Genomic DNA, 13,289 nt, shown 5'->3' with positions numbered 1-13,289 from the left:
TAAGTTAATTTGCAAAATAGATTTCAGAGCTGTTTTGAAAGCAAACAAAAACACCATTAACTCAATGTTCTCTTACCAAACTAACCTCTGTTAGTACAGATTCTGCATTGAGTTACAAGATTATTGTACGAATTACTATGAAGCAAATTTTGGAGAGCTATCAATGCATTGAAGCAAATTCTACCCCAACTGAGAATTGGAATTACATGTGGAGGGTTTATTTTGTGCTCTTAGTCTTACTGACTATGTCACTTTCTTGCAGTTACAATTTAAGCTGGGCTGAATGATAATAACAAACAGTTATTTCATCTAGTAGAAAATATCATGAAGTAAAAATACAATTTTTATTTTTAAGGTTAGAGAATTTATTACCCCCAAAATATTTTTAATCTAAATATTTCTTAACCCTAAAGAATATTCCTTAAAATGATTACTTATCAGTGCTGTAACAGGCAGAGCTATGTTGTATTAGCATTTGTCTTTCCTTATGTCTAAAGTGCACGTTTAGATTGCTTTATAGAACTCTACCTGGTATTACACAAACAAAATATGTGCTTTTAATAAAGATTTGTATCAGTACTCTCAAATATAAAAATTTATAATAATGCCTAAAATAAAACTCAATGAAGAAATATATATGATTAAAATGGAACTGGTGGGAAACAAGACGTTTATTTTGTAACATCTCCAAGCCCATTTAAACAAATGGTACATGCACTCAAAACTCCTCTAGCTATTTTAAATACTGGGTCATATTTCCCTCTGAAATAACACCTCTTTCCCTCCACTTATGGAAGCTTCGTGGTGAATGATAAGCAATAGCACATTAGCTGCTATACTTAGTAAACCATACAACTTTACGATATCTTGCATCTAAATGTGTACTAAGCTGGCAAGAATTGAGCTGCTTTAAATTCAGGAGACTGATAATAGTGTGATATGCCTGCAACACAGGATAAATTGTAATGAAATTGTTCCTCGTTCTCCCTTAACATTTTATGTGGTTATAATCTATAAAAGAAGCCAGATCCAGGCCTCCAAATTTCAGGTCAGATATCAGTGCTTCATATGAAGCTGCTTTTATGCCTGATCAAATCATTTGTCAAGCAAGCCCAGTATTGTCTAGTTTGACCTATAGAAGCTCTCCAGGGTTTCCCTCAGAAGTTTTTGATATGCTTTCTGCCTGATACTTTTAAATGGAGATACCAGGGATTGGGCCTTGGACCATCTGCTTGCAAAGCTTGTGGTCTTCCAATAAGCCATGTCCCATCCTCCATGGCTTCTTCTGCCACACAGAAGACAGAGTGACTAATGCTGTCCTGAGCATTAGTGTGCACCTCAAAGCTAAGTTTCTTTGTGCTTGTTCCAGAAAGAGTGCCTGCATGATTACCTATAACTTCACTTTCCACTCCTTCAACTCTCTGATGGAAAAATCTAAATATCTGCCTGCCATGTACCAGCTCAGGAAGCAGGACATGCTAGTGATCAGAAGAGATCAACTGGATTTCATCATGGTAACCTAACAACAATTAAATTGAAATGCATTTCCCATTGCACGGTCTTATGACCAAATAAATTGTTCTCAAAACATCCTGTGGTACCTTCTTCCACATATTCTACAAACAATGCTCTCAGTGAGGTTTTTTTTAATGTCCTCGGGTAAAAAAAGTAGGCTTTCACTTCAATTGGTGTCTAACATAAATTTTAACACCCTAGTGGTCAATATTTGCATTTGTGCATCTCCTGCAATGCCAGTGGGCATTGATCTCTGTCTGCCCCATTTCAAAGCACTTTTTAGGGGGGCAGCACAGATTAAAATTGTGCCCAAAATACATTAGGTATGCTGTTCCTTTTTTGGGGGGGGAAACTACATGGCTACAGTAGGGAGAATCCGAGTGTGTAAACTGGATTTTGAAGTGTTTGCATATGTTCCATAAGGATATAATAATGATACTTGCCTAAGATAACTGAGCCCTTTGATCATAATTTGGGGCTGATAAGGTCATTCATATTTCCATATGGATGTGGACTACAAACAGTTCTTGTGTTAGTGGGCTCCGTAATAAATAATAATATTTAGAGAGTGGAGTAGGAAACAGAATCCTATTCATGTGGCTAATACATGAATGAGAGGTAGAACTACTATGCTGTCCTTTATGTTGTGCATACATGTCCAGTTCTGCACCCTGAAGCTCTGAAGGTGGAATCAAGCAAACCTTAAGCAAACCCAATGTAGTTGGGAGCCCTGATCACATACAGGACCTACACAAGTACAACATATGGGGCTGGACACATTGGAGGTAAGGCCAAACGATAGGGTTCCTATCAATGCATTAGCTGTCTCCATGGAAATATTAATGCCTGGAAGGGGTTAGAAACTGAAAGAGATAAATTCCACATATCTCCACCCATGAATGTTTTGAGCTTCCCATATTTCCATATGGCACATAAGAATCCATGGTTCATTTAAGACAGCATTTTGGTTCCAGCAAAAGCCAGTCGGATGCTTCGATTCATGAAAGGGCTTGTCTACAATTCCACTCGTCCCATGTCTAGAAAGCATGGGTCCAAGTGGCTTCCCACTTTCCCTGTGCTTTCGAGGAAGGAATCTGAGTGGTTTTGGTTTTGCTCTTTCATGCTAAATCAGGAAAAAAATGGGAATCTGTGGAAAACGTGATTGCCGTTTGTTCCAATTCAGCACTTTACTGCAGCCTTGTTTAGAGGTTGTGAAGTTGCATCTGATTTTTGTTGTTGCTTTTTTTCGTGTGTGTGGAAGGACATGAAGTTCAGCCATTCTGGTGTCTCTGCCTCCTCCCTTATCCACGACTTCCAACACTAATTTCTTCTGGGTTTGTTCACAGGCAAAATAATGATCACCATGTTGCAAAACAGTGACATCAGATCAAAAGTGTTGCCCAGTTGCCTAGGCAATGCAGATACACTTCTCTGACTTTCTGTACTTTGCTGCCTGCATTACAGTGATTGAAGATAGGAAGAAATGTCCATTTGACTAAGAAATGTGGGGATGCTTCATTATCTTCCGGCAATTTGCTGGAGATCTTCCAATTTTCTGGCAAATGGTTCTTATCATCATGACTGTGAGCAGCCATGAATAACAAAATTGGTGTAAATTGGATTCTCTCCCCTGCTGGGGATTTCACACACTGGATATGTCCTAATTCACCTCAGAATTTTGCAGTGGCTTATACTTCATCTCAGTCCCAGCCGTAGTACTATAGAGCCTGCAGTAACCTGAATACAGGGGAAACATGTTTGCTAACTTTTGTCACTTTGCTAAAATAACTGGGGGTTTTGTAACAGTGCACTAAATCCGTAAGAAGCATTAGTTTGTCTGACAGGGTCTGCAACACCATTCCTGGATTTATTTGTGTGATAGGTTGTCATATGCCTGCTGGTATTTTAGACTTAATAAAATAGGCACTAGTGGGTTGCTGGTAATTTTTGGTGGCATGAGACAACACAAAACCTTCCTTTATCATTCTGCATTGTAAAGAAGTGAAATGAATTTGACAATATGCCCTTATGCCCCAACTTTATCCCGTTACCTGCACTCTATATTCAATAAAAGAATAATTTTATGAGTAATAGTTAAAACTTAGTTTAAAATGCTTTGTGCAGAACATCCCCCTAGGCCAGGTTAAAGGGTATATCTTAGTATCACACTTACGGCTCATGAACTGAGAAATACTGGATTTTCTCTGTAGGGCTGCTTGCCTCCACTCTTTCAAACTCACCACCTTTCTCATAGATTAGGCACCTCATCCTGTTCAAATAGAAACTATCTCAAGCCATTCGTATCCTCAATAGACATGCCTAACTTTTTATGTTGAGTTACCAAAGAAGTATGGCCGCACAATCTGTGACTACTGGAAAGAAAGCTGAGAGGGCTCCCTCCTTTTTTTCTATTCATAGTCATAGAGTGTCTATAGAATTCCGTTATGTTCAGAAATTGTACAAAATTCATTTGCACGAATATTTAGTTAGATTTAACAACGCATTTTAAATCCTTAACCTTTGTATCGATCACACTGAAGGCAGATTCAGAAATGTATAAACGAGATGGCACAGTCCTCACAGATTGGCCACGCCACCTCAAGTTTTGCATTGGGAATCAATTGTTTGAAAGTACTTGCTCAAGAAAATATCTCCTGACACCAATAAACAACTATGTTAGAGCTGTTTTTGACACAGGGCGCAATTTGCATATGGTTTTCACCCACCCATACTTAAATAGATCTATTTAAATCAAATTTTCTTTTTCTTATTTTCTTTTTCTTTTTTTCTTTTTGCTTTTTAAAGTCATCTTAGTAAATATTTCTATAGCAGACACATTACGGAAATAGTCCTGTATCACATTTGTTCTTATTTAAAAATCAAAGTAAAACTTCAGCTTTGATTTTCTTTTTCCTTCAAAGCAGCATGTTTTCTCTCCCCTCTCTGCTGTACAACAATAAACTTGTGTGGTTTTTCTGTTGGCACATTTTCAGAACATATATCATTCCACTGCATTAGATATGTTGTAGAGCAAATATATTCTGTCTTTGCTGATGAGAACTGTCCGAAGAAACAAAAAACAGATTCTGGATGCAAAGTTCTATTCTATATTTTCTTTTAAGCCTATAACACAAAATATAATTATTGAGAGAATTAATTTAAAGGGCTGTGCCATTCTAGAAAAAGGAAATAATTTTCCTTAATTTAAATATCTAGATGAAACATCGCACCAGGAGGTGTGCTAGATTTTACTTCCACCATTCACACTGGGGCCCTGCAAACTACGCCCAATCAGGGTTTCCCAACTACGCAGAGCAGATATTGGGAAATGTGGATGGGTGGGTGGAATTGGGAGGGAAGGGAACAAGAGCAATTCCTATTTGTGCAAGTGACAGTCAGTTGCACAAGTAGAATGCCATAGTTGGCTATATGGTATCTTTACTAAAGAATTTGACTTTCATAGGAAGGTTTTCGTTTCCCCCAATTTTGTTCTAGCACTTCTTTTGACGTTGTTCAGCACATATGTATGTAAAGTCAGTTAAAATAAATGGGAGCTACATATGATTTTCAGCATGTTTACCTGGAAGTAAGTTGAACTGATTTCAATGACACTAACTTCCTAGTGTATATTATGTGTATATTACAGAATCAAATATGCACCATTGCCCCATAATTTCAATAGCTTTAAGCATATTTAACCTTCATGGAACAAAATCCTCTCCCTCTCCAGGGCCCTGGAGGTGACAATACTCATTTGAGTGACTCAGAATATCTGACCTCACATCCTATCATGTAGAATTTATGTTACATTTTAGAGTAAATACCAGAAGCAAGTGATCTGTTTACTCAACAGAAGGTCTAGCCTGCTGAGTCATACTCTCTGTACTGGTAAAGGATGTGATTAGACAGTTTCCTGCCTTGAATGCTCAGAGAAATTTCGCCAAGGCATACTTTTTCTTTTTATAAAATGGCCAGCAATTAACAAACTGCTTATTCCAGTGCAGAACTGAAGCCTCACCAGAAACACCAGCAGCATTTCACAGAGTAAGTGGTTTGTGGATTGTGTCATTATGAAGTATTTTATATGAGATTTCTCTCTTTAATATGCAGCCTAATATATGCTCGGTGTTTATTGTAAAAGACGTTGGCAGTGTCTTTAAATTGAAAAAATGTGCTTTGTCACTTAAAGGGAAACTTCTTTTTTAACCCCCCCCCAATGGCAAATCTTGACTTATAAAGTTTAAAGGAAACTTTAAAATGGAATAGCATTTCTGTTAATATGGCACTTTGCTGCAAGAAACGTCAGAAAATACTATATCATTATGGAACAACATCTATAATCACATTGGCAGTAGAGTTTTAATCTAGAATGTTGTGGTTTTTCTTTGCAAAAGCTGGCTACTTTTAGCTAATAAGAAGTTGAATTGCTGTTGCAGCAGATACTGTAGCTTCTTCGGATTCCACTCTTCTATCCTTTTGTGACTTTGCATAGCAAGTCAAATGTGATTTTTTGCCCTCCACGCCCTTTATGAGCCAATCGGTATTTGTACCATAGTAATAGAGAACCAGAACCGTTAAGCACTGGAAACCTTAATCTTGTTTTTGGTGAATGTCCTCGTGCCGAACGATTTTGTAGATGACCCAGTAAAAAATGTTGAATATCAGAAAGGCTAGTGGGAAACAGGCTCGGGAGATGGTGTCAATTTTCTTGGCCCGATCAATAAATACCTTCCTCATGTCTTCAGGGCTTTTTGGTGCAGGTTGAACTGGATTGTTTGGTGCTTTTGGAACCACTCCATCTTTTGCTTGTATACATGGTGGCCCCATTCCATAGCCTGTAAAACTGAACCGATTTTCTCTTGAATCTTCATCCTGTAAAAATGAACAAACAGGAAAAGTCTTCACCTGGAAATTCTAACAACTGAAATCTTTGAGACCCTTTATATCATTATTCAAAAAAATATTAAAACTATCGCTCTACAGTGGTACCTCGAGTTACATATGCTTCAGGTTACATACGCTTCAGGTTACAGACTCCGCTAACCCAGAAATAGTGCTTCAGGTTAAGAACTTTGCTTCAGGATGAGAACAGAAATTGTGCTCCGGCGGTGCGGCAGCAGCGGGAGGCCCCATTAGCTAAAGTGGTGCTTCAGGTTAAGAACAGTTTCAGGTTAAGTACGGACCTCCGGAACGAATTAAGTACTTAACCTGAGGTACTACTGTATATCCTCCCCGCCCACAATATAATCAGCTGCTGCAAATGCAGAAATACCAGTAGCCCAACTACTGATGTGTTGGCTGCAATTTGATTTCTATTTGAGTCGCAATTCAATAATTCTAAAGTACTTGTTGGCTATTTCATCTATGAAGCATGTATCCTGGTTCCATCAACTCCGTCAGGCTTCTTGCATTGAATGAAATTGTCTGAATGGAGATTGTAAGCATGGCCAGTTGAACATCTTTTCTGAAATCTGGTGAATTAACATTCATCTGGACACACTAACAGTAACCCCTTCTGACCTTCCTGTCCAACATGGGAAGTCAATTGCAGGGGTTGTGGAGCAGTATGCTCTCCTTTCTATATTCACTAAAACAATTAAATCTGCATATCTGCATAGGGCTTTTGACATCTGCCCATGTGAGAAAATTTTAAAATCCAATATCTGTTCCTGCCTGTCACTGAGTATTATGTTTCTTAGGATGTTATCTTACATCTGCCTATAGATGATCTTGTTAGCTGTAGCCAGTGCTATTTTTCTAGAAAAAGAAGTGCCATAATTCACCACAAACACCTCCCTTGTTCTGTTAAAGAAGGCAGTGGCACTCACCCGAGAAGTGCCAGAACTGAGTTCTGGCAAGTTTCAGCTGGGGGGAAAAAAAAAGCCCTGGCTGTAGCTGTGTAGATTGTAGCTTTCAGTTGCTTGCTGTAGTGGAGGACAGTATATAATAATCACACCTCTCGTAATAACTATGTTAACTTGTGATCCTGGGCTAGAACTGGGCTGTTACCAGGATACATGCAATAATAGTTAATGGCCTAGCTGACCATTACAAGTGTGTACAGTGGTACCTCGGGTTACGAACTTAATTTGTTCCGGAGCTCCGTTCTTAACTTGAAACCGTGCTTAACCTGAGGCGCGCTTTTGCTAATGGGGCCTCCTGCTGCCACTGCACGATTTCCGTTCTCATCCTGGGGCAAAGTTTGTAACCCGAGGTACTACTTATGGATTAGCGGAGTTTGTAATCCGACGTGTTTGTAACCCGAGGTGTTTGTAACCCGAGGTACCACTGTACTTGGTTCAGATGGATAACAAATTTTGGGTTGAATCAGGAAGATTCAGAGATATTTGGGGATCTTCCAAGGCAAAGTGGGTCTCCTTTGAACTGAGCTGCTCCTGAAGCATCAAATAGACTCAGATTGTTGGTCCCTTTGAAATTTCAAGTGTCTAATGCAAAGAGCTTTTTTTGCATAAGGTCAGGAAGGGGACTTTAGTTTTCTTTCTGACAGATCTACCTTCCAAAGAGGGAATAGCTTTTTACATTAGGAGTTATGAAAAAGAAGGAACTGACTGTTCTCAACTGAGCATAAATTTCCCCGCAAAACCCAAAAACTGCTTTTATTGATCACAAGTCCTTATCCCCTGCACCATTTAATTCTCCTGAAATGTTACCGGCTACTGATCTGCAGACATTTCTACAACATTTGCTATTTTCATACAAACTCTGCCTAAACCACAGAAAGGTAAGTAAATCCTTTTCTTCATTTAGTTATCCAACCCCCCCAAGTGGTTTCAAAGGAACCCAACACAAAAAAATGTTGCACCTTTGCTTTTGAAATCTAGCATTTTTTAAAACCTAGAAGCACCTCTTTCACATATACTGCTTTCATACCAACTGTCTAAGAAACAACAGAAGTTGGTGAGGGTTATTGGACAACAAAACACAACAAGGAATCACTTTCTGGGCTACCTTTTGAGTGCTGGCTGAAAACTTTTCTATTCCACCAGGACTATGCAGGCGATTAAGAATGCACACTTTCACAATGGTTAAATGGTTAATGTCTGTTTTTAACTTTTCTATGTTTTTTATTGTATAGTTTTATGTTTTATTGTTCTAAAACACGTTGATATAGTTTGTATGAGGTAGTGGTATATACATATTTTAATAAATAAATAAAAATTACCTGGGAAAAGAAAAAAACCCCTTTAAAACCACCCTAAAACTGTAAAGGCTGTCTTGGTAGAAACTTCCTTGTACCTATCCTCCTTACATTTGATGGTACTCCTCCCCAGAGAAAGGGAAATGCCACCTTGCCAATGGAGTGGAAACAACTCCATCAGAAGCCCCTCTGGTTGGCTGCTGGAAGGCTCCACTGGCTGGAAGCACTGGAGTGGGGGTGCAGAGGGAGCGGACCGCCTCGGCACCACTATTCCGGTAGGGTGCCATCGCAGTGGGCCCCCCCAGATGCGTGCAGCGCACCCCTGAGCGCCGGGTGCCACACCCCCACAGGTGACGCGTCGCACCCCCATAATGTGTGTAATGTCCCCGCAGGCGGTCTGCCACACCCCCAGGATGTGTGCCACACCCCCAGGGCGCCGTCATGCCCCGGCTGCTCTCCGCCCCCGGTAGTGGAGCATGGAGCTTTGCCACTGGCTGGAAGGTTTGCTGGCAAGACCTCCCAAGAACAGGATGTGAACATAGCTAGGTGTCAGTGTGTGTGTGTGTGTGTGTGTGTGTGTGTGTGTGTAATTTCTGAATCATTGTGTTTTTGTCCTCCCCTTTTGAGCAAGAGACAGCCTGCATGCAGTGGAGCAACTGTTGGCAGACTGGGGGTGGGCCTCAAAACCAGAAGATTCCTGACTTTAGTACTGCTCAGTACTGGACAGCTTCCAGGTTAACTCTGCTAAGATAATGTCACATGAAGATTTTTGCCATGGCATTTTAGTATGTTGAATATTCCATTTCAAGGCACTCCCTCGTGTGGTGAGATGTGGTGCTTTGCCCTCCAAGGGAACATTGTTTAAGAAAAAAACCCTGTGCCCAGTGTGTAAAATGCTAGTTTCCTCAATGTGAGACCATATTCATACAAATTGAGATTGAAAGAGTTACCTCTTGGTAACCTTTTCACATTAAAAGGTGATGTGTGATTATACCAAATGATGGGTAAAGGTTGTAATTAAAATTATTAAATCATTAATTGATTTTAAAGGGTCTTAAAAACAAAAGAAGACAATACACAATTATTTTATCAAGAAATACAGATGCATTATTTCCATAGAGTACCTTCTAGAGGAAACATGACACAGAGTTCCATGACAAGGGATTATTGTTTCTAGGAGACTTCTGCGCTCCTAACTTTCTCTAGACTATGTACTTAGTCTGCAGCTGAGCTTGATTAAAAATGTTCAGTGCGAAATAGTGAAATCAGTGCAACAATAAAGAGGAAATTGCTTTCAAAGCCTGCAGGTGTATCCAGAAGAACTCACAAATAGGATGAACTGAAAACATTAACTGGTCTCCAAAGAGAGCTCTTTTCAACAAGAAAGTCTACATTGGCTTTCCTGCAGGTATGGCTCCCTCCCCACCCCTGAGATAAACAAACATAAATGAAGATTGAACACAACAAGGAAATAAATAAGCTATGGATTGCTAACAAATGAAGAATAACAAAGATATAAAATGAAAATAGGACATGAATGGTATGACATGATTCAAAATAATAAAAAAATCTTGTTTTTACTTCAAATACAGTGAAATATAACTTCTTCATTATAGTTAACCCTAGGCAATTATATATAAAGCTTGATATACATGGTCAACAAATGTCAGGCATGTAGATTCTACTAATATGGAACCCATTTTAAACCCCTAGCAATGTATTATATTATCTTATCATTTTACCCTGTCTCTGTATCCTGCATCATTCAACGGAATGAAGTCACATTCAATATAATTTTTTCCATATTATTCATAATTTAACATTCTCCTATTGACTGCAAATAATGTGATTGCAATCCTTTTACTATTACTAACATTGTGCTGCCACAGTATGGTCACACCTGTCTGCCATTTTTAGTGACATAAAGATGGATTGAACTACCAGATTCTTTTCTAGAAACGTTTTGGGGAAGTTTAATCCCACCCAAATTAGATTTTGGATTTGTAGTGGCATCTGGTAAAATGACAGACTGATTTCTAAATGGCTGTCAAATGGCTGCTATATCTTGCCACACATATGTGGTAGCTTTTCATATGGCACATGGCCATGAGGGCCAACAACACTCTCAGCCTATACTCGTTGATGGAGATGCCCACCATCAGTTATAGCAGACCGAGAATATTCTGAAGCTAGTATTACCTCTCTCTCTCTCTCTCTCTCTCTCTCTCACACACACACACACACACACACGTGAACTGGGCCTTTCTCAGATAAAAATAATAATCTGATTAATTTTTATAGCAAGAAGATCTACTTAAACATACCACTTAGAAACATTTACAAATATTCAGTCCATCACCTCTCTACACCATGTCTTTTTGAATTGTTGTGATTGTTAAAGATTGTACCTGATTTCTGCTGCTCTGTCTCCTGTTCTCCTTGACTGACCAAAACTATAAGGTCTCACATACCATAGATGTACTTTATATCAGGCCCCTTAAGCTTACCCTGGTGTAGGGCCCTCATGAAGTACCCACTTGAGTACATTTAAGATTGTGGAATGCACCTGACACTCAGTTGCATGGTTGAATCATTGAAGCTTCCAGAACCTATCCCACCATCTCCAGTAGCTTTTGAGAAATGCATATGCTTCTTTACAAAGACACAGTAGGAGTGAAGCAGACAATATTAGATCATTTCACAATGGTCATGTGCGAAGCATATTCATGCTCCTTTCAAAGAAGTAGATCTGGAGCTGCATTAGTAAATGGTGAGAGGTTGCTTCTTCTGGACCATGGGCACAAGGGGCACCCTATCACTGACTATTTTGCTTATCTACTGAAGGTTTCTCAGATCCTGGCAATGCTTAACATTGCATCAGTATAGGAAACCTTAATTGTTTCTTAAAATTTATATTGTTTTTGCAGAAGTATGGTGTACCATATTTAGATGTATTAATTTCTAAAGTGTGTTTTGAGGAGAAAGAAAATCAGATGTGAATTCTATGTTACGAGCTCCAAATTAACCACCACAAATTTTATTTCCATGATGAAGGGAGGCTGAACCTCTCTAGTTAACAATATGTATCATCACACAGAAGTAGTAATGGAAGTTCACAGAGTCCACATGGAAAGACATTAGTTCAGACAAATGGACTGGGCCTTTGTTAATGACTGGGTAGCATGTTAGGACAAATGGGACATCTTCTACATAGTTTACCCTTAAATTTATATTGTAGATTTGAGGCAAAGTCCCGTCTATGAATTCTGTACTTCTCAAGCCATTGCTACGCCGCAATGATTCATTGATTTCATTTCCATCAAGCACTCCCTCATAAAACTTTCATCAAAATGGAAGGCAGACCACAAAGACAACAAAAGAAAATAAAAGGGAAAAAAGGAAATGATTATTAGTGAAAAAACATATAATCAACCTAGTCTGCAAGTAGTATGGCATATAGAACTTGGGTTAAAAGGTTGAAGAAAAGTTGAAAAGTAAATAAAGACTAGTAAAATGTAGCCTTAGATGTAACACTATATTTTCTTCAACACAAGCACAAAATTAGTATGCATGCTTGCTTCTTTTAAAGTGGAAATGCCAACAAGCAAAGCAATATCCATATGTATCATTTATTTATGATACACCTCCAACTTACTCTCTGCAACCCCTTGTAAGTGCTTTTTAAAGGGCAAAATGGGTGTGAATTTTAGATGTATTCATCCTAAATATCTTTAGATCCAGTTCATGAATTTAGTGATACTGATTCATGCAAAGGCAAAACCCCAACTTGCACAGATGACTGCAGAATCTTCAAAATATAAATACACAATTTCCCAACGCCTCTTCCAAAAGTTTCCAGTTGTAATCACTGTTTTTTAATCAGCTGCTGTATGTTTTACATGCTTGCATTACTGATACCCCTCATAGATGTGATGTTCTCTCTTCTCAAAAATATTTCAGAAGGTACAGCTCCCCATCATTATGTGGGGAGCCCACTTTGTGCAATGCCCATGTGGCATGATGGGAGGGAGCCCCACTTCCTCCCCCTCAGAACCTCCCTTGAGATCCAGGCCCATCCTGCTCATAGAAGCCAATTGGAAGTCCAGAGGGTAGAGCTGGGCAAGCAGATCTGATGGATAACCTGTTTCCACAGGCCTGTTCCTAGATTATAAATTTGGGTATGGACCATGGGCATGGCACTTATCTTGTTGTCATGTTTCCTACCCACCTTCTTTCAGATAATGGGCATCGTTGCTATGGGCTTTGGTTCATCACTGGTTAATAGGCCTAGAAAGGAATGTTACTTGCAGCTGCAATTGACCAAGAAGCTGTGAGATATATATATAAATAAAAATGTTTATTGTCAAAACATTTATTTGGTTGGGATTCATAACATATTGAAAGGGGGACCCACATCATAAGGGGTCTTGGGAGTGTCTCACTACAGCATCAGAATATGCTTGAGGGGCTGAGCTGCCCCACATCCAGGCGTCTGAGGGGTCTATGGGTTGCCCACCATGTGGACTAGGGGAGACATAAGACAGTAGATGTTGTCTGCTTGTTTTGTCAGGATACTTGCTTATACTATGTCAAAAGTTGTGGCAAGTTCCAATCC

The 13,289-nt window shown here is 39.2% G+C and overlaps 1 protein-coding gene across 6 annotated transcripts in view; it reads right to left on the bottom strand.

The window, feature by feature from the left end:
- Nucleotides 1-4,310: 4,310 nt before the first annotated feature.
- GLRA3 (glycine receptor alpha 3) overlaps nt 4,311-13,289 on the bottom strand; it is a 71,764-nt gene continuing 62,785 nt past the window's right edge. For 5 of the 6 annotated variants that reach the window (XM_081875392.1, XM_081875388.1, XM_081875389.1 and 2 more), the window contains one exon: nt 4,311-6,387. In XM_081875392.1, the coding sequence (XP_081731518.1) occupies nt 6,106-6,387 (282 nt within the window). In that variant the 3' untranslated portion in view covers nt 4,311-6,105. Of the gene's footprint in view, nt 6,388-11,893; nt 12,014-13,289 lie in introns of all 6 variants that reach the window. The other variant, XM_081875393.1, reaches the window with a different exon arrangement.

This window comes from Podarcis erhardii (assembly GCF_964252035.2).
Source record: "Podarcis erhardii genome assembly, chromosome: 9".
In the NCBI taxonomy this organism is placed as follows: Eukaryota; Metazoa; Chordata; class Lepidosauria; order Squamata; family Lacertidae; genus Podarcis; species Podarcis erhardii.
The sequence above is the reverse complement of the archived record's forward strand: the minus strand, read 5'-3'. Positions and strand labels throughout refer to the sequence as shown.